This window comes from Schistosoma mansoni, chromosome 4 (assembly GCF_000237925.1).
Source record: "Schistosoma mansoni strain Puerto Rico chromosome 4, complete genome".
Taxonomy (NCBI): Eukaryota; Metazoa; Platyhelminthes; class Trematoda; order Strigeidida; family Schistosomatidae; genus Schistosoma; species Schistosoma mansoni.
In genome coordinates, this window is record NC_031498.1 from 9804995 (window position 1) to 9828549 (window position 23555).

The 23555-nt window shown below is 30.7% G+C and overlaps 1 protein-coding gene and 1 non-coding gene across 2 annotated transcripts; both read right to left on the reverse strand.

The window, feature by feature from the left end:
- Positions 1–5006: 5006 nt before the first annotated feature.
- Smp_tRNA_02311_Gln_TTG.1.1 lies at positions 5007–5072 on the reverse strand. The gene has a single exon. It is a non-coding gene (tRNA).
- A 5954-nt stretch (positions 5073–11026) lies between these two features.
- Positions 11027–23114, reverse strand: Smp_063930 (putative voltage-gated potassium channel; the record flags this gene model as incomplete). Its single annotated transcript, XM_018796767.1, has 3 exons — positions 11027–11077; positions 19881–21454; positions 23075–23114. 3 exons carry the CDS (start codon positions 23112–23114, stop codon positions 11027–11029), a joined length of 1665 nt encoding a protein of 554 aa, XP_018651876.1.
- Positions 23115–23555: the final 441 nt, after the last annotated feature.

The window sequence follows — 23555 nt, forward strand, 5'->3', positions numbered from 1 at the left end:
CAATAATTCAGGCGTTTAACTTTAATTAAACTATTATCTTGTGCAATAATCCCCTAATCTAATCACTGATAATTATTACCCTCCCTGTAGAGTTGAACTCCTCAAATAATCATTTCGAAAAATAAATCTGACGAATTTATTCCTATTGAAATGATTGATTTACACTACTGAATTGCTTGAAACTAGAATCATCAATCAGTAGTCTCTAACTTGATATCATTATGTAAATAATATGGGATTTCTACAAATTACTTATCACAACATAATATAGTTATTTTGAGTTGTGTATCATTTTTCCCTGAATAATTTTGTGTTTCAATGAGTTCCATTTGAAAAGTTTCCTGAATACGTTTACCTGATGACAGATATGATAATAATAATAAAAGGAAATGTGGTTACAGCTTTCCCATACTACTTTTGGCTTATTTTCACAACTTTTACACTGATATATATATATATATATATATATATATATATATATCGACTGGATTATATTTAGAAACCTCATTTTATTCAACCTCAAATGTCCCCATTATTCATTATAGATTACGTGTGTATCTGTATGTGTATGTTTATATTGGAACACCCGAATATGACGTGAAAACTAGAACTCATTTAAATTTTATTTACTAGAAAAATAAATTTATTATTTTTCTGCTGTTTTCTCCCCCGATACTTAAGTGTATTGACGGGAATATATTATTATTATTATAACCATTACGATTACTCTTTAGAGGAAAACAACTCTGTAAATTATGTTTTCTCTCAACTCCTTATTCAATGTGAGAAAAGAATTTCTTTTTTCTTACAAAATATTCATACTACTTTTTTTGTTTGTTTGATCGCGTTATTATATAGGTTGAAGTTTATTTGGGAAAACTTATAATATCCTTGTAGTGAATAACATTAGCAATGAAAATTTAGAATAGATCATCTGTGAATTTATTTCCAAGTGGTTAATAGTTTGATGCGTTAATTTGGAATAGAAAAAGGGAATTGCTAGAAAAAATGACTTTACTGTAACAATTTTTCTACATAAGTAAAATGACTATATCTAATATTTTCTCCTATTACCTGATAGATTTAGTCAACATCAGTATATCTATGTATGGTTGAATGAATTAACTAACATTCTGTTAATGACTCTTTAGTCTACGTTATATTATCTCTGTTCAACATACGGATTATGGTAAATTTATCCCACAATGGATAGAAAGTGAAATATAACACTTCATTTGTAATTTTACTGTTTAGAGCACTTATGATATGAAAAAATTCGAAGCTTAGGGAGATTTTATTGGTGTGAAGTTGAGTTCTCTCAACTGAACAATTTAGTTATGCAAATACTTTTTTCAGTCTATGATAAAATAAGAATGATACACATATTCTATAATTTTTTTTCGCTTATTATTTGTTAGTAATTTAAATGGAACTTATTATCAGGAAATTTATAGACGGAGAGTGAAAAAAATTAACAGACTTTTATTAGTTCAATTAGTATTGTTTGTTTGAATCTTCCCACTGATGTTTAGGACCGCAACTGATCAGTCTCTAGGTGAATTTAAACTTCACCCAATTGTACAAGCTAGTGACTATCACGACTCAGTAGCTGAGTGGATAACGCGATGGCGTTTGAAGCGAAAGGTACTGGATTCCAGACCTTTATAACTGTTTAAATTTAAAATATTTCGTAGTCAAAATTTCATAGTAGACAATAATTTCAACACTTCACATAATGAGAGTAGATAAAGTTAATAATTTTATTAAACTTGTGGTTAAAATGTGACAAGTCATAATGTGACAGTCTTTGATAAACTCAATAGACTCTAAAGTGCATTCGATGTATGTATAATTGTGAATACCCATGATAATTTTAATTTTTAATGGTTTAAATTATTTATTACACAAGTGAATAGGTATCTAAACTCTGTAGCTCAGTGGATAAAATGTTAGTGTTTAAAGAGATAAGAATGGGAATACAAGCGGGGACTACCAAATGTATTTCTATACAAAATTACAGAATCTATTAGTAAAATCTGAAACCATACACTAAATTCTTTTTTTGCAAAATGTCAATCAATTATATCAAAATTGATTGTTCCTTCTACAAAATGTGGACCAATTTTTTCAGACTTGACGGATTTTTCTTTTCCAGATCAATCACTCTCTGTTCTCGTTCTCTTCTCTTCGATCTTAATAACATTCACTTTCGACTGATAATACATACTACTTATATCTATTGACATCAGTAGCACACACCACACTGGATCAAATCCTGGGTGGACATTAACTCAGATGAAAGTAAATCCAGCTGACATGCCCTAAATTAGACAAAATGTGTTCTCTAAATTCCACTGCTAATTACACCCCATCTATTCTACATAAACATAGTAACGTTGTTTACATGAAGTAGATATATAAGGTTAATCTTTTTTAACGTTTATATCTCACCTTATCTCTTATTTCTTGAACAAGCAATCATATTAAGTAAATAGTTGAATTAATTTCTTATAGTTTTAGAATGTGTACAAAATTCTAAATTCATTAATAATATATTTATACTGTACATCGTAAATCATTTCAAACTGATCTAGTCAGCATTAAAGTATACATGAACAATACTAAACAATTTATTATAGATTTTATCAAAGTCACTGATTAGCTATTGAATGTTTTATTTTAATGTCAACCGCCTAAATGAAGTAGGCTCTGTAGACGTTGTCCAGAATGACAATGAAAGCTCAGCAATTTAGATCATCTAGTTCGTATCTTTGAAAAAAACAATAAGAACAAAAGTATCCATTTGCGTTCAATTTCTCTTTGAAATGTTGATATGCAAAAAGAAATATTGATAACAACTAGCATTTATAAATATATATTTAGGTAAGAGCTAGATTAAAACAAAGCAACTACAAATGGACGTTTGAAAATTAAGGAAATTTGAAAAAAAGATCATTCAGGTTACAGAATAAATAGTCTTTTCTACTTCAAATATAGTACCATGAAAAACAGTAGATTTTTCCTCTCTTTCTGTTATCCATTTTAGAGTGGTAGATCTTCAAAATAACAACAAGTTTCCAGCATCAATTTTCTTCAGTTTTGGTGGTAAACTTTGTGTGTATTTATATTTTGCTACGTTCTCTATTTTTAAGAAATAGACTAGTAAAAAACATTTGGAGATTATAATTGTAGTGTCTTAGCTTCCTTAATCAATCACCTGGATAACTGTTATTATATAAATCCCAATGGTGTTTAAAATCAGAAAGCAATAAGAAACGGCGACTACAGTTTATTAGCAGATAGCACAGATAACAAAGCTACAAGCACATCGAGTGAATTTAAAGCAGAGAGGCGAACATGTGTATGCAAGCAAATACAGAGACAAATTTATAGTCAAATAGAATAAGGAGCAGCTAGGTAAGACAAAGGCTATTAATTGCATTCGAGTATATATATATATACTTATATTTTAGCTAGAGCGAAATATGTACATAGGCTGTCATATCATCAACAGTACACGTTTATACAGACAAGATAGTGATCAGAATAGTACAAAGAAATAAGCGATTTGTTACTTTTCGAATAACATTGTCTATTAAGTAAGTTAATAAAAGAGCTTAACAAAATTTAACCATAATCGAAATTGAATGTAGGAGAGTTGCTATATAATATTATATTTCATTTCAAATCAGACACCTGGACTGTTAAAAAAGAAACGGAAACGATTTCTTATTCTATCGAGTACGATTTTTTGTTCTTCAGTTTGCAAAGATTCATTTACAATGTTTGGTCGAAGAATAATGGCGTCAGTGAGTTTCTTGAATAAAATGTCATTTGGACTAGTACTTCTAAAATATTATAATTTAAGAATTTCTGAAAATGATTTAAGTAATAATTTTAAATAGTCGGATTAAATAAATCACTAGTTTAATTCACCTTGGATAACTGTTGCATAAATGATGAACTTACCATGAAATCATACAACACCAATAATTTCCTCAAACCAGTTCAGAAAAATTGAATAAATTAGTTATAAATGTATGCTATCGGATATTAACTCAGTAGTCTGAGAGTAAAATGCTTGTTATGAGACCTTAAATATTCTGAGTTTAATCTTAAATGGGATTGAAAATGTGTACTTCTTAGGATTCGAAAACCAGAATGAAGCGACTGTTCATTGCTTAGTTATTTTAATGTCTGTCAGTTCGTCGTATAAACAGTAAAACTTTAATGATTGACATAAACCCCCTCTTACGATTTATTGCGAGTTACAAGTTTCTTGTAACCATTGATTTATTTCTTAACTTGTTCAAATTTAGAAATTTTGAACATTAAAATCATCATTACACTTGTGTAAACTTTCTTCTACGGTATGCGTCTTTTATAATGTAACGAAGGTAGAATGTATTGCCTTGAAAGAGCTGACTCGCTCTGGTGACAGAGAATTAATTGATAAAGTTAACACATAATTTGAAACAAATCCCATCACTCAACAAATCATTGGACCATATAAATAAGTTTATATGAGGAAACTAATAAAGATTTATTTCAGGACAAGCCTATTACCTTATGAAAAGTTTACGCCTACCATTTCCGGATCATTTATTACATACTATATGAAGAAAAGACTAATTTAAGTACTTACATTGTGTTAGTCGAAAGGATTGTAGCTAACGTCTACTATGAAGCTCGTAATACATTAAAAATAGTCTTAGGTGGGCTATATTTTAATTTTTGCCGTGGCTTTCATTACACAGTATTAATAAATGGAAACAAAAGGCACTTACTTTTATTAGTTTTGATACAGTCGCATTAGATTCAAATAGTGCTGGAAACTTGTTTTTCAGTTATATTATTAACAAGTATTTGACTCACCAAGGTCATTTTTCAATACATTTAGTTATGGTAAGCAGAGATGGATAGTGGCTAGCAGTGGAATCCAGGACGCGCGTTTCGTCCTATTTGGGACTCGTCAGCTGGATGTACCTGCATCTCAGAGTTGATGTTCACTCTGGGACTCGAACCCAGTACTCTCGCTTCAAACGCCATCGCGTTATCCACTCGGCCACTGAGTCCTGGTACATATATATATATATATATATATATATATATGCTAATTCGATTAGTGTTTTTGAATAATGGAGGTTTACTTCATTCTCGTATTACTACTAACAACAAGAGATCAAGAAATACCATTCATTACCAACATGAAATTACTAGTTGAATAAAAATGATCCAGATATTTGGTTAATATCTAAATTATTCTTAGAAGGATGTCGATAATTTATTTCTATCTAGAATCCTTCATTATTTATTCATTGTAGTGTAACAAGTGAAAGACTCCTATTGGCTTTGTTTGTACTGACCAACAATTAGATTTACATAAATTAGATGGGGAAATTATCCCTCAAATGAACAGTCAATAAACTAGTGACATGATAAATGAATAATTAAATTAATACCGATGAAAATGAATTAAACATCAGTGGACAGAATTCACAACGAATTAATTCATTCAACAAAGGTGTGTAGAATGTTGACAGAGAGAAAATCACATTTAAAAAATTAAAAAAATACCTTATCTCTTTCCCTCGTCGTAAAACGTAATAACTGAAATTTTCGATTGACTTTCAGTATTGGTTGCTTTGTGAAGATTGTAGAATTGTAACAGTTGAATTCATGAGTCGATCTAAGCTAGACCACCATTAAAAATGTGGAAGCACTGGACGACCGTTTCGTTCTAGTATGGGACTCTTCAACTATGTGCATACACGATCGCGGACACGAGAATGGGACCCAGGACCCTTGGTCTCGCGAGCGAACGCTTAACCCGTAAACCACTGAGCTGGCATCAACAGTGTTAATGTCTAAGTTCTATCGATCCATAGTCTTGCGCAACCATTCATTCATTGTCTAAGACAGATAATTGTCTCCACGCAATAAAGATGGGACTCCATTGGTCACGGCTTCTCACTAGGATTCGAGGAGATCCATCTTGAAGCTAGTCATTATTGAGCACATGATGAGCGCTGCTGAGGAGTTTCATACTATGACGAAACGGCCGTTCAGTGTTTCCATGTTTTCGATAGTAGTCTAGCTTACATCGACTCGTGAAATCAAATCAAAAATCATCCAGGAAAACAATTATTCATCTGTTATTTAAACCAATTCTTTCAAAGTTTGAAAATCATAGTTCACAATATACGTATACTTTATTTTCTATATGACAAGTAATCTAATTCACTGGATTAGTATCCATCCTCTATTTTTGCTCTGTTTTTCAAGTTTCAGGTTTAATACCAAACAAAATAATAACAACTTATTGAATGAACACTTGGGATTTCACAGATGCATTTGTTATAAAACAAAGGAAGAGTGAAACAAATTGGGATATACAAATTTAATCGTTATTTGATCAAATTTCATCAACACTCCTTTTCGTAGCTATTCAACTCATCTGTATTACTCATGAGATCAAATGATTACTTGAAACATGTAATATGAATACATAAATGTACACGTACACATAGTTGGCAACTCTAAATGCAATAAGTAGACGTTATATTAAAAGATTACATACTATCTCATTTCTACTTTCGACATTTTACAGTCCTTCACTCACTCGTTCACTTTCTCTCTTTTGCAAGATTCACTGTCTACTTTTTATGTCCTTTGTTTAGTAAAGTTGAATAAATTTATTCTGATCATAACAAAAAAATTCATGCAACGGAAATTTTAGTTTGATTTAGTTGAATTTGTTTTTCTATGAAGGCAGTGTTTCCAATGAGAGGAGTTTTTTTTTGCATTTCATTTTTCATTAAAATGTTAAGCATGTTTTTTTATGAGTTAGTTCATATGTTTTCGGACACGCTTTTTTTGTTTAGAAAAAAACGTTTTTCAGCAACTTTCATTAATCTCTTCTTGACTAATAATTCATCTTTCTACTCAATACATGCTTCTGGTTATAGAGTTATTTGTAACATTTTCCTCTGTTCAATGTTCAGCTTCGGTTGTCTTTTTTAAGCTGAAAAATATGAGTGTGGGAAATATCACAGATGTAGGTATGTTTTTTTCTTTGAAATATATTCTTAAACAATAACAAAAAACAGATCTAACATTTGTCTCTTATCGGTGAAATATTTAATATGAAGTAAAGTATTTTGAATAAATTTTCAGTTGAAAACAAGTTTACAGAAAGTTTCATTGCAAAAGTCATTGGTTTGTGACTAAGTTTAACTAATTCCAATGTTGGTATGGAGACTAAATCAGTCGAGATTCATTTCAAGAATGCAGAACTATCGTTTGGTACATTAAAAATACCTTTTCTACCATCAAACAACAAATGATTCTTTTCACTTAGTGAATGAGATAAACTGTCTAGGGACCTCAGTGTCTGTTTGCAAATCTGTAGGCATTTTTGGAGAGGCGCATCGCTAAATGTGTATAATCTCACCTATTTAGATCAAACTTTAGACCAATTCTGCTCTACCAATTATCTAGTAAACACGCAAAGTAATTCTAATCTCGTTTGTAGAGTATTAAAGACCAAAAAAGGTTCTCTTGAGCCTCTTCTAGATGGGTAAATCATGGGAAGTAAACTTTGTGTAACAATATGAAACATGTAATCCATTGTTTTATCTTATCATGACGTTTGTAACTTTCTCATAAAATACTTTTACTTCTATTGGCATGTTTACAGTCATCCTCATTGCATCATTTACCGTAGAGACTAGATATTGTTTATCAAAGTCATCCAATTTGAAATTGTTTTTCACCACAGACTGGCATTATTTAGAGCCCCAGTAGAATTGCAGAACTATTGGGTACTTACTTAATTTGGATATGGAACTTATCAAAATCGGATATCAATGACAGAATGCGAGCTCCGACCCAAAACAGTCAAATCTTGTTTGAAGACCACAATATATTTAAACCATTAGATTGACGTCTACTGGTTAATTTTGATTCAGTTTAGCCATTTCTTGATACTGCACGACTAACATTCCCTTGATATTTATAATAATAAGGTAGTGACATATTTGAAATTTCCCGATGAGTAGAAAATTCCATTAACAACATTTAACTACTTATTATAAGTTTCCTCTTCAGAGAATAGATAAATTAGACGTTATATGTGTGATATGTCTTAATCATAGAGCTTTATAAGCAAAGACGGGTGGTGGCTAGCAGTGGAATTCAGAACACGCGTTCCGTCTTATTTGGAACTCCTCAGCCGGATGTACCTGCAACCCAGAGTTGATGTTCACTCCGGGACTCGAACCCGCACAGGACACACATATGCCACAAACAGACTGATGAATTGCAGGCCTAAACAACAATGGGAAGATAAAAGCAGATAACACCAAGTGAATTTAATCATGTAGGATTCAAGTTCCACCCTACATATCCTTCGCAAATACAATCATTGTTAAGCATACATTTATTATTAAAATACAAGTTTATTTAGGTTATTCTCTTGTCGGTTTAAAAATCTCCAAGTTCATAATTATTGAGATATTTTACAAAGGTCAAAATAAGGCATAAATTAATGAATTTAACAATGTTACATGTTAAAAATTGTGAACTTTCCTATCTGTTACGACATAACCACTTCAAAATTGTATGATTTGTAATTTGGAAAAGTCAGAATGATTCGTAGTAAAGTTATAATTAATATAATAGTAATACAGTAAATCATGTGAGTAAAATGCATAATATGGGAGTTTCGCCTTGTTAATGGAGGTAATAATTATTATTATTATTATCATTATGGTAACAATAATGTGTGAATATAATGTGTAATAAGAGAGGTGTTGTCAAGATAATTATGAAAAATTCATGTGAATTGAGAAAGACTTTAATCAAAATGCATAAACTGTAAGGATGCTTGTTATAACTCTAGGGTTTCTTGTTATAACAGTCCTTTCACTTTTTACACGTATGTGGGACGTTAGTTTACCTTAGACGAATATCTGCACTAGATTCCCACCCAGTGTCTATTCTACAGGACTTCGACACGACTCAGATCAAGAACACGAGATTAGCCTGACTATAACGTCAATATATTTTCACACCGAAATCCGACACAAGGAAGAGTCAATCAATAACAGTCCATACATATTAAACATAGGGGAATATATATAACACATATAACACCTGTCATCCTATCTAATGTCTGACTCAGCGAACAACCAATCATTATCATCCTCACCCACACATCACAAAATATATCAGGACGATCAATGCTAAACCACTATTGATTACTGTGTTCGATTCCTGCATGTTATGTTGTGGGTAAGCACTTCTGAGTCCTATACTAGGACTAAACAGCCATCCAGTGCTTTCAAGTTCTAGATAGTTGTCTAGCATCGACCTGTTGATAATTTTAATAAAATTAGACTTCTGGTGAAGTTTAATATTCATCCCAATACTAGACAAGTTAATAATATTTGAATAAATTCATTTCATTTAGAGTTTATGCATCGTAAATATTAATAATTTGGTTAATATGAATAATTACCAAAGTGATTTTAACCTCATAACAGTGATATTGACATGTTTCTTCTGAAACCAACCTTTTTTTATCTAAAGAAGATGGGAAAAATTAACAGATGTAAGAACAAATTAAAAAAAGTGAACAATTTTACCCAAAATGTAACATTGTTAAAAAAAGAGTTGGGCAACATAAATATATCATTGTGTTTCTTATATTTCAGAATGTTTAGTAAGGTTGATTAGCAACTGAATTTGAAATCAATTTATACAAGGTCATAAACAAATCACCAGAAAATTTTAAAAAGAAACCAAATAGAAGAGCAATTACCGTAGTTCTAGTAAGCAACTGATCTGTGAAGTTCAACATCTGTCAAGTATGAGATAGTCATTCACCATAGGCAATGAAATATAGTCAGGTAGTAGTGTAGTGAACAGAACACTAGTTGGGGACAATCGAATGTATTTAAGCAAAGATTACAGACTATCTCAATAAATTCTGATTACCAAACAATGAACAGTCAATTTGCAAATTAACAACCAATTGTTTCAATCTTCACTGTTTCTTCTCTTAATCCATTGCTCATGCATTTTCCAGACGTTTGCGTTTCATTTCAGTTCTTTCCTCATCGGTCTTCTGCCAAAATACATTCTATTGTCTGACCCACACCATATACTACTTATATGGATATAAGTAGACCACACCACAGTAGTATGAATTGATTGGCGTTAGACATGTACACCATTTGCATAACATAAGAGTAAAATCCAGCTGTATTCTGTATCATTTCAGTTATTTATGATATAGTTCAACTAATCTAAGCATAAATGACCATATTTAGTCAATAAAGTTTATCGTCATGTTTTTTTAAAGAGTAAACGAAATCTTCGTTCGAAATTAATTCTTTTCTTCTTTCTCGCATCAAACGAGTCTGTGTTTTTCTATGTCAAGTGTTAGTTTTTTGAGATTACGAACAAAACGGTGTGAGAAAAGAGTGAATTTTTATAACTTAAGTCAAACATAAGTTAATTGGTAACTTACAATTTTAAATTGTATTGTGAACTAATTTGAAAATGGATTTCAATTATGAATGTCATCGTATTTCATTTAAAGCATTTCATTGGAAAAAAAGCTCACGTATCATAGGCGTGATGAAAATAATGCAATCCAAGTACCTAGCCTGTCGTATGCCCTGATGGTGTTCTCGTGACTTTCGGGTTGCCTGATCTGCCAAGGGCGATGGGAGAATGCATGACAACATTGTTGTGTGCTAGGTTCAAAGAGAATTGTTCGCTATATACATGCAAGTCCGCCCCGTTATTGTTCCTATTTTTATTCATTATCATAAGTGAAAAGAACTCTTAGTACTACTTGTACAATACTCTAACACATTTTTTGTTCAACATACATTCACATTTTGAATATTTTGAAAAAAAATGTTTCGTAAATTCCTTTTGTTAGTCAGGACTTACTACTCGTCTATAATTTCGAAATTTCTCTACCGATTTAGTTGCTATGACTATCTTTTTTTCTTCATCTATCTTCTATAAGAAACATGAATTCCAGCGTAACTGGTTTTTGTTTCTTCAAACAATGGAAATAGGAGAAAATATCCTAATAAATGCAATGGTGTCGTATGATTTTTCCATTATTTAACATCACATTAGGTTCTCAGTCTTTCATAAATGTATGTATGTACATATAGTACACATTCATAATGATTCACAGTTCAAATAAATCTAAAACAAGAAAGTTTATTTATAGTATTTGCATAGTTGTAAATTAGGTAAAATAATCGTTTGAGAAGGTCACTGAATTCACCATATTTATGAATTATGTAAATAAAGGATGAAACTCAAGAACTAGTGATATTTGCTAATTTTCGTCGTACTAAATTGACATCAATTCGGCATCAATTTAAAATAACTTCTGTTGTCATGATGAACAAACAATTCGCTAAATTCTGTTTATTTAACTATGTAAATAGGATAGAATTTCTATAAATAAAATCACTTCAAATTAATGTACATAAGTGGAATATCTAAATATACTCGTAATAGATTGATATTATCTGCAGAATTATTCAAATATCAAAAAGACATTCAACAGACAATTCTTCATTAGGACGATATACATTTCCTGGATTCCATTGCCAACCATCGTACATCTGTGTTTATAATACTTTCGATTTAATAGTATTATCAAGGTAATCCGCACAGGATGCGTATATGCCGAAAAGAGACTGATTAATTACAGTCATGAAGGTCAATGAGAAGACTAAAACAACTAATACAAATGGACAAAAAAACATCAGATGACTATTTTCTCCTCGTTTTTTGAAACAAATTTATTCATTCGTTTCAGATCAGACCATTGTGTATGATATATAACTCATCACCAACCAAAAGGTGCACACATGCTCATAATAACTTATTATTCGAATGACCAGTATGGATGCTTGTCATCCTTTTTAAAATCTATCATCATGTAATAGAGCATAATAAACATTCAGTGTTTCCATTAGTCTACTCTCTTTTTTTCAGTTTGAGCAGCTGATAAGTCACCAAATCTGACTCTTCTAGATTTGATTTGGTACAGACAACTTAGTATTATGAAACCATCTGGGAGAAAGTTTTCAAGACACTATAATTTTTAATATTTATTCAGTGAAGTTTAAACTGTGTAAGACATAGGATAAATGTCCCGATGGCGATGTATAACGTTTCTAAAACATCACCAGTTGACTGGAGTTAGTGAATATGAGCTATTGCATTTCAACCTAGTGATCTAAAAGTTAAATAATCGTCTCACAAAACTGGATCTCTCTGTTTCAATCTATTGTGGAGTAGTATATAAGTACCAAACAGTATTATAAAGCTTTCTAGTTATCACTGTTGTCTAATTAATACCAATTCGCCATGCAGATAATAAATTCTTTGAAGTCATGTAAAAGTAAATCATTCATGTCAATAATAAACGGAGAATATTTTTTTCGATAAATTCTCTTCAGGTTCTACAATTATATATCCAAATAATTAATCCGAAAAATGCCCAGGTTAAGGATAAAGTACATCGTTTAAAGCATTTAAATTTAGGATTGTCAAACAAAATAGAATAAAATTGTCAATGTTGGCATGACTTATATAGAATGTTGACTTGAATCTGCATATATGTTAAGTGAAAATTTAAGATCCATAACAATCCTAAGTTCATATGCTTTGAACGATGTACTTTGCCCTTAACCTGTCCACTTTTCGTATTATTGATTTAGATATATAATTGTAGAACCTGTAGAGAATTTATCGAAAAGTTTATTCTTCTTTCAAATATTAGTCTTTTAATATAATGGGGATCATTAAACGATCAATTATGAGTCTTAATTATATATTCAAATGATTTTCTATGGTTATTAATTTATTTTAATGAATTCCAATAGTATCCACACATTTACCTAAATAATGAGAAAAAGTTTGTTGATTATAACTTGGTTTGTAATCGATAAAATAAGTATCACGATTCTCAATAAATTATTAAACATATTATATGGAAGTAATCTCTCTCCCTCTTCCCCCTCTCCCCTCCCTTTCTCTCTCTCTTTCTCTCTCTATATATATACGGTAACAACCAAGTGCTTTCAATCGATTTGATTGTATTAAAATGAAAAATTATAAAAATTTATTTATACTTAAAATTAAAACAAATTTTGTTTTATTATATATAATATACTTATTTTCATTATGTTAAATTGTTATGACCTTAATGGTAAATAGACTTTATTAAAAAGAATTAGGTTAAAATAATCATAAAAAATTAGTTAAGGACAATATTCAACGGTGATAAATTCTATAGACTTTATTGAATTCAACCAATTGGTCTATAATAAGTAGTATTCGAAAACCAGTAATCTATAAAGGATTTGCAAATTAATACGGACTGTTTTTTCATTGGAGATTTATAATGTGTTTTATATTTATAGAAGATCTAAATGTTCTATGATTGATTTATTGTAGGTCATCATAGTACGCTTCTAAGGAATGGGTAGCTAAAAGGAAAGAATTAAACCATAATTTCTAGTTTTCAATGATCAATATCTAATAGAACCTTCATCTTAAATTCACTCCTTAGCTAATGATATTGTGATTGAACGGCTAATTAAGTGAATAAAATATATTATATATATATATATATATATATGCCTATCAAAGTGATTTGTGAACGTGGCAAGTAGCAAATATTGGATGACGAATGGAAATAACAGTGTTAGTATAAAGTAAAAAAAGATTGATTCAGCGAAGAATTCTATTGTCGGCGAATTCATTTTCAAATCTGTACAGCCGCAAATGTGTACTTATTTTTTAAAACGATAGTAATAATAAATTGTTTTTGCCAAATATGGTAACAGTGAGGTAAAGAAAATAAAGACATGAAAACCTTATTTTTATTAAGGGAACTAATAATAATTTTGATGTTGAGGGTTTGAATATTCATTATGGACGTAGAGAAATTATTGTTGCAAAGGGAAGACTCAAAGTGATAAGGTAAAATATTGAAATTCAGATGAACTACAATCGGGAGGATCATAGGAAGAGAAACTAATCAGTTGAGAGTAAAAGGTCTATGGAGAATATGGAAATGAAGCAGATGGCTGTGAAACAGAAAAGAGAGTGAAGAAGAGAGAAAAAATCACGGGAGATTAAGATGGTGGTAATATAAGAGGTTGTATCAATTACTTTTTGGCACATAATTCTGGTTTTCACAGATGTACTTCGGCAATGCTAAGTATATGGAATAAAACTTCCTTCAGTAGCTTTCTACTTACCTTGCAGATGAATTTGAACGCAGATTCCTCTTTGATTGAACTGTGTGAGCTTTTTTTTGAGCCATTTCCACCTCTATTCATCCAAGCTGGGTTATGTTATTCACTTCATTTGGATATAATGCACATCGAACACCCTATATACTTGGGAAGCTTTGAAAATGAATTCGTTGGAAAGAGAACTTTTCACTGAAACAATCTTATTTTACAGTGGGTATATTCTCTTTACTTAAATAACATTAATAACGTGAAGTTGCATAGCTAATAATTTGAACAACATGGTGTATTTGAAAACAGATCGAAATTACAAAAAAATCTCTTTGAATAATGTTGAAAGATACTCACTGTGCCATTCAATAAACATTAAAGGCAACTGAAATAACAGAAGTTTCTTTACGATGAACTTATTTACTTAAGCTGCACAACCAAATTTATAATTTGTATTGTACTGGGTTCTGGGTTCGAGTTCCGGAGTGAACATCGACTCTGAGATGCAGGTGCATCCAGATGACGAGTCCCAAACGGGACGAAATTTTCGTCCTGGATTCCACTGCTAGCCACCATTCACCTTAGTTTATAGTCATATTTATAGTTACTTAACGTGCTAAAAATTGTAGTCTTCAATTAAATAGATGGGTGTTGAGTCATTTGAAGAAGTTATCGGCACTAAGCGAAAGTTTTAAATTCCCTATATAAAAGACTGTAATTAAATAAATAAGGTATTGTATCATAAATTTTTCAGAAAAACCAAACATTGTGAGGAAGCTATACATTGAATCGGTGGCTAACAAAAATATCAAGATAGCTTATAGATGAGTGATAACTGTCCAAGCGTCTATAAATTATCTTTATTGTGACTCGGTTGCCAACTGGAAGATGTATTGAAGTCTGAAATGATAGTAAGAGTGTTCCCATCTCATTGTGAATGTTGAAGCTTGGATTCAGGTTTGTCCAGCTGAAGAGTTTAGACTAAGATGAAATAAGAGTCTAGGATTCAACTGTTACCCAAAATCTCTATATTTTAAAACTTGATACAAATTGTCGGTGTCGAGGCAGTCTCTCAAAGTCTATTTGCATCAATAAACACTAATTAAAATTAAGTTTACAAATCAACAATGAAAAATTTCAAACTCATTTAACAAATTGATGATCGTTTCTTGAACTCAGTAGCCCGATAAATTAAAAGTCAGACGTTCGATATAGAAAGTGCTGGGATCGAGTTTCAATGTTAATATGAATAAAAAGATTCAGATATATCCAGAAGATCAACTTCAAATAAGATTAAGCGATCTTTTTTATAATCAGAAGGGGTTTTGTGGGGATTTCAGTATTTTCATAGTTGAAAGCAAGGGTCAATTGAAGCTAGACCACAACTGAAAACCTAGAAGCACTGGACAGCAGTTTCGTCCTACTGTGGGACTCCTCGGCAGTGCGCATCCACGACCTCACCTTGCGAGATTCGAACTCAGGACCTACCAGTCTCACACCAGAGCACTTAACCGATAGACCACTGAGCCAGCATCCTTTAGTGTTTATGTCTAACTTCAACCAGTCCACAGAGTTTGAGCAACCGTTCACCAATATCTTCAATAAGTTCCTATCGGATGCCGGCTCAGTGGTCAATCGGTTAAGTGCTCTGGCGCGAGACTGGTAGGTCCTTGGTTCGAATCTCACTAGGTGAGGTCGTGGATGCGCACTGCTGAGGAGTCCCAAAGCAGGATGAAATGGCCGTCCAGTGCTTTCAGGTTTTCCTTTGCCATCTCTTATCCAGAAATAAATAATCAAAATTTGTTAACAACAAACGAAAATTCATTAAATGAATTGCTTTTTCTTTTTTTTGAAACAGTAAATTCAAACTTAATATAATCTAAAAAAAAAGGAATAGGCATTTTTAATCTGATTCATGCTCTTATGTTAAAGGAAATTCACTTTTTTTGTAGTTAAAATGTTGGAAACGTTTTTGAAATAAAATTTATTATATATTCGGTAGAGATTTAAAGTATAATTTTAGTTTCTACCATATTACGTCATTTTTCGAACGGATAGTATGTGTGAATTAAAATAGTCTATTTGAAAGATTTATAAATGAACAGGGGTTAAAAAAAGAATGTAAATATGTAAATTACAATTCTGAATATATATATATATATATATCACAGCATCAAAGAAAATCACTGTTTCAGAAAAAACACTCCGGTAATACCGAAAGATATTTGACGAAACTCCAACCGATGTTACATATTCCAGTTTTAAATATAAAAGAAATACATTAGGATACATCACTTTTTTTGTATGTTTACCATAGTAATTTATTCTGAAAAGTGAACGTAATTTCTATATTCTTAAATTTTTTAAAATTAGATGATAGAAAAGATTATGTTTTACTTAATGAGTATTGAGAAATCTTTATTAAGATTGATTTGGAAGACTTAGTTAATCAACCTTTTTTTGGCATTTAAATAGTAAAACATACATTTTTGGAAAAGTTTTTATCTTTAATTATTGTCAGCTAAAAGATCACAGAGAACTAGTTAAATATTTGTTTCGAATTTCGGATCTCTTTACTGGTGCAAATCTACTACCTTATATATGTCCGAAAACTAGGATCTGAAAACCTGTTCTCGAGCAAGGTAAATATAGATTATGAAGTCAAAGTTCAGTTGTTAGTTCACTTATTAATCAATATAATTCTCTCCTAGTATCGGATGAGATCAGCTATTTTCAGTTTCGTGGGTTTGTCGACATTTATTATTATTATTATTATTTATTTGAACACATAAATATTGGTACAAACGGGCACCAGATATATATGCGCCACACAAAAATTGTCATTTCATTTTATTTCGTGAGGGCTATAATACTGTCCGGGTGCCCAGACCGAAGCAGGTGGTTTTCTTAAGGGGTCACACCTAAAAGTCTGATCCACAAGGCAGTATAACATCGTGAGGAGATTCAGTCCTATGGTAGCCGATGACCAACAATTGGTTCGTACGCCATTTGTTCCTTCAGGATGCTGGAGCCCATGTGCACCTTTGGTTTGGAATCAGGGTTTTCCAACTCTCCTAGTTGGACTTTCCGTGTCCACCAACCCGGTTAAAGCACCGGACATTCGCTTTTCGTTCTCTCAATTTCGTAAACCACAGTAATGCCACGAGATGGCAGTGAGTAGGACTTCTTTGGCAGTGGCTGTATGCGCGTGGCCATGTGAGAGCATTTCGAGAGTGAGGGCGGGCTCTCCTCACTCTCGGTCGTACCAGAGCATTTGGGGGCTTATCGACATTTACATTTGCTCAAAATTTGTTAGTTGACTTGGCGGTTACGGGATTCTATTATATAATCACTTAGTTCATATTTCATACTTATTTCAGTTTGGGCAACTAGAAATGTTTATTAACCTTCGAAAACGGTGCAACAACGAGTCCTCAATTAAATAGATATAATCTCTGGTAGGATTATGTTTGTGAACCGTTTGGGAGTTTAACGCCAGAAAGAGACAGCTATCCAATAATTCCCGGGTTTTTACTGGTTTTCTAACCAGAAGTCACTTGATGATATGAAACTACATTGTATTGAATCGATTGAACTTATTGAATGTCGTCAATAATTCATACTTTAACTACTGAATTGGTTAACTTCTCAAGGCGCATGTCAATACATTTTCGGGGTACTCATTCAAAGCATTTCAAGATTGAATGTAAGATTATCATAGATTTATTTGGTTTGTAGTGATTAGTATAGATCAGTAGATGATTTTCGTCTTATAAGAGCATCAGCTAGACAATACACGATTTATTTCAATGACTTTCCAAACATTTTCATTTTAAAATAATAAAAAATCTTTTATATGTTCAGTTGCAATAAATGGGAAATAGAATTTCTAATGCTTGAAATTTATTCGCGATTCCGAGGCCAAACTTTGGTAATGATATTTGTGTTCACGTTTTAATTTATTTGACACTCATAAATAGCTTTCCTTTGTAATCATTGTAAAACTTATGACTTGCTGAAATGCATAATTTTTCTAATACGACCATCAAATGAACCACTTTACTTAAAACTGACACTTCGACTGACACTTTGATATGAAAAACTCCCCAACACAAGCAGTTTTATCGAAATCCTACACTGATACTGACTCTGTTACTTTTAACAAACAATACTAGCTGTAAGTTCTCAATGAGGCATCGTCGTTAAAATTTGTCACAACTGATCTGAGGCATTTCTCCTCCATTAAATAATAAATTTCGAGGTCTCATGTTTAAATATATTGTTTCTACAAACTTTATCAGTTTTCTAATTTGGTCATCTTTTAGAACTCGTGCTTAAAATGCTCTAATAATGATAATATCATCGTCCGATTATAACGTATCTAAGAATATGCTATAATATATTATTTATAGTTGAGTTCATGAGTCGATTAAAGCTAGATCATCATGTAAAATCTGAAAGCACTAAACGGCTGTTTCGTCCTAGTATGAAACTCCTCAGACGTTCGAGACAGTGGTAGCGTTTCAACAAACTATATTTAAAATTTTAATAAAAAAACTATTAACTACTAACTAATTGATTTATTAAATTTACAAAATCATTTTTCACAGGTATTCTTATGTTTTTAATTACATCATTAAACAATAAATGAAATATTTTCTTTCTATCTACTTACAATTGAACATTAAACAATATACTTATTATTATTTGAATATATCTTAATAGTGGAAAAAAAGAGAGAACAAAAGGGAGATAATATTATAACACCGCAAAACACACAATATGCGATTAAAAGCAGATCAGAAAATGCAGTAATCATTTTACATTTCAGGAAATAACTATAATCGTAGAATATTGTAATAATATTTTAATCAGTAGTATTAGTAGTAGTAGTTGTTGTTATTGCACAAAGTTTTATGATTATCTTATTATCTGATTCTTATCCATTACAAATTCCATAGAAATATATTTATATATATAAACAAAAGTAAACATAGAAGAAAAGAGAAAATCAAATTAAATGAAAATGATTATTAAAGTATTTACCACTTATTAGAAGAAAAATATTAGAAGTAGTTGTAATAATAATATCTACATTCAAAATAGCTATTAACATTAAAACAATAATGGTAATCATTTTGTCAAAATTTACAGATGATTGTAACTATGAAACTATACTTTCTTAAGTAATCATCAGTGAACTATTGTGGGTTTGTATGGTAGTCACCTAAAACTTGTAAGTCTGTGTATAGGTCATTCATTATGAAGTTAATCAAAGAGTTTTGAATTACTGAATAACGTTGTTTTCATTGTCAATAATTGATTGATGGATTGATTATGTTAAACTTAATAAACAGACTGAATTGAATTACACACTTATACATAATTCATTCTCTTAGCAATTGGCTTTTTATGTTTGTTATTATCCGTGTTATTATTATTATTATTATCGTTTTTGTTACAATTGTCATTGTCGTTGTTATTATTTTTTAGTGTAGAAGTTGTCAATGATGTTGATTTACGTGGTACAGTATTCATATCACAATTCATATGAATTTTATTTGTTGATTTCATTGTTTTAACTTCCCAACTAGAATCTTCCAGTTCATCATCACCATCCTCAGCACTAGACATAGTATTATCATCATTTTGTATTACATCAGAAACATTCAACACTGTACAACATGGTATATCTGATGAAATCTGTATAGAATTAGGCAATATTTCCTCTGAAACAATAGACATACGAGAATAAATATAATGGTGATCAGGATGATTTTGAATTGTTTCGGTAGTTTCTATACCTGATGTAGAACAAATTGGTTGAGATGACTTGATAGTATTATTATTATTATTACCACTATTATCAAACACATGACTTGCAGCTGATAACTGATCATCGAACTCTTCACCATCTACCCATATTTGAGGTGTTGGAATCAATGATAATTGAGAAGGTAGAAGTGAATTGAGAAACTGATCCGTCGCTAATGGATACATCAAACTTGGTCGATGTTCAATATCTAATTTGTCATTACTCAACTTCTTTTTACATGACATTAAATTATTACTGGACATATTATTTTGATTTTTATAACTATTCTTCCCTTCATTTAGTTCATGTATAGTTGCTTTACGAGTGAATACATTAGGAAGTTTTTGATTTTCTGTTAATAATTGCATAGAATCAGTTGTTGGAGTTTTAGGCACACCAATTGGTTTACAATTATTTTTATTAATTAAACCTGTTGGTAATAAACGTTTTATAGATCGTGTACAAATTTCCATCATATTTACTAAACTACTTTTCATATTATCATTTTTACTTATTTTACTACCACGTATTATTCGTCGATTGATATTACGTGGTTTTCTACCTGGCAATGGTAAACCACCTTTTTCTGCAGCTACACCTAAACCTGATTTAGTTCCACCGACACCACCTGTAGCTTCCATATCTTTACGTAATGTTTTCAAGTATTTATCTTCCATTAATTGATTTTTCATATATTTGTAATAGGTATTAAAATTATTCCCAACTATTGGTATTGCTAATCCAGTGACAATACAACCAGAAATAGCTGTCAATGAACCGACAAAATAACCAGCTCCACCTTTTGGATGCATATCTCCATAACCAACAGCTGTCAAAGTGATAATTGACCACCAAAATGATTGTGGTATATCAGGAAATGTATCATTTACACGATATTCAGCTATATACATCATAGAAGAAAATAAAAACATACCATTCATTAATAGAAAACCTAATAGAACTAATTCTGGTATACTTTTTTTCACTGTCAATATAAGTACTCTTAATCCACGGGATATTTTAGATATTTTAAAAATACGTAATATACGTAATGCTTGTGTCATTGATAAAATATTCAATAACCATAAATATCCACTTAATTCAATTTTTAATTCAATATTATTTGTCATTGTTGTTTTAGGATAATAATAATAATAATAAAATAATGACATATATACCCAATAACTACTTAATATCACCATATCAAATACTGATACAATAGATGAAAGAAATTTTGGTTTATCTGGTGCAAGTAAAACTTTGAGCAGAAATTCAATAGTGAATAAACAATTCAATGAAATATCAAATGTAACTAATCCTTCAGATGGTTCAGTTGAACAATCTTTTTGTATTTTAGGATTTGGATGCCATAATGAATCATAACAAATAGATATTGGATTATTAAATGTTGTATTAAATTGTGTATTTTTAGTTGTCATTGTATTCAATGTATTAGTTGTGGTAGATAGTAAAGTTTGATATGATGCTTTTTGATCAGTATGAAATTGTTTATTCATTAAGTTATTCTCTTCATTATTATTATTATAAATATTATTATTATTATTTGAATTCGGTTCAACTGACTGTAAGCCATTATATGATAACATAATAGTGGATTTTGTCCGGAAGACGTCATGTGTTGATAAGCAATAGCACATTACAGATGCAATCATTAATACAAGTAGAACAGATGCCCAAATCTGTTAACAGAATAAAGTTAAATAGACAGACAAAAAGAAATTAATTATGGAATAAAATGAAGAAATCACAAAAAATATGATACACATATCCAGTCAAGTGGATAAACTGAATAATTTGAAATTGTGATTACTGTAATGAATTGATATTAGCTGGAGAATTACCCAAAACTGGAAAGTCTTAGAGAGTTATTTCATTTTGGTCTGGAACTTTATAATAGACCACATTCATATTAGAATATTAAGTCGTACTGTGAACATGAATACTCCTTAAGCATCCAAAATTTCACAAAACTGACAGTTGTGAAATTTACCATAAGTATTTCTTAAATTTTCTACTTTATAAGCTCTTGATAGAAAATCGTGTATTCATTTAGTCTGAACATTAATTAACTTATTGTCCTTTTTAAAATAATATAGTTGGGATGACAGAGTATTCACTAGTAAAATCAAACTATAATAAATCCCTATAGAAGCCCTTACAAGGAAGTAAACTCATTTAATTAGATGCTGTTTTAAGATAGAAAAGTTTAATATGTTAAAAAGTCCTTATTTCCAAAATCTAAAAATAATTATTAGACATAATACGGAGATGGGAAGTTAGCTTCAATGAAAAAACAAAACTAAATGGACAGTAGTGTAAGGAGATTGGGAGGATGGGGATAGAAACCTGTTTATCGTGAAAGTTGTTCATAAATCTAATATTCTTGATATGTAGATGAGTAAACATATTTTATACATATCTATAGGTTTATACAGAATACATGTGTTATTTTGTGAAAAGTTTGCCAATTAACAATGTTTCACTGTCGTCAAGTAAAAAATATTAACAAGAAAACTCTTACCAATTAAATCTATACAACTCTGTACTACATTGTTGTTTTCCGTAGTAGTTAATGATTAGTTTAGAAATTGTTTATCTTTCATAAATAATGTATTTTTTATTTTGTTTATCTGTGTGTAGAACTGAAGTTTAACACCGGAAAATTTATGTATTTGTTTCCAAATATTTGATGTTGACCAGGTGATTTGTGAATATGAATAAGTATGTGTATGTGTATATGTGATTAACTTAGTGCTTATTCATCTCTTATGGTTACTGAGTATATAATCAGTCTGTCATCTAGAAGGTAATATTTAAGGGATTTTATCTCATTTTAGTTAATTATTAATTAAGGAATGTTTTTACATTACTTCTATTTTATTTAAATGAAAGAAATTAAGATCAGTAATAGTCATGTTTAAACATATCTGAAATTTGTTACGTTTGTAGGCTTTCCTTGTCTTATCCTTAATATTACACATGATTTATGTTAACGGCTGATCTTAGTTAAGCAACCAGTGAACCTTGGACATATAGGTCTCGCAGTGAACACCGAAACTGTAGATCACTGAGTGGGCATTCAATGGTCAACACGTCAAATTTATGTTGAAATACGATACTGCCTCAGATATTTATGCGAAACAATTATCCAGTGGTTTCTGGTTATCAATGGTCATCTAATTAATGTCAATCCTTGACATAAATTATGAAAATTCGACAATCATCACAAACACATAGTAATATTATGAATAAAATTGAAAGTGAGAGACTATAGTATGATTGGGTATTGAACTGTTACTTGCTGTATATTTGACCTCTTTGAATTCAAGATCCAATCTACAGCTGAATGGTGAGATTCTAATAATTCAAGGAAATCGGGCATTCTCAGGAACGAAGTCATTATCTTCCAGTTGATTCAAAAT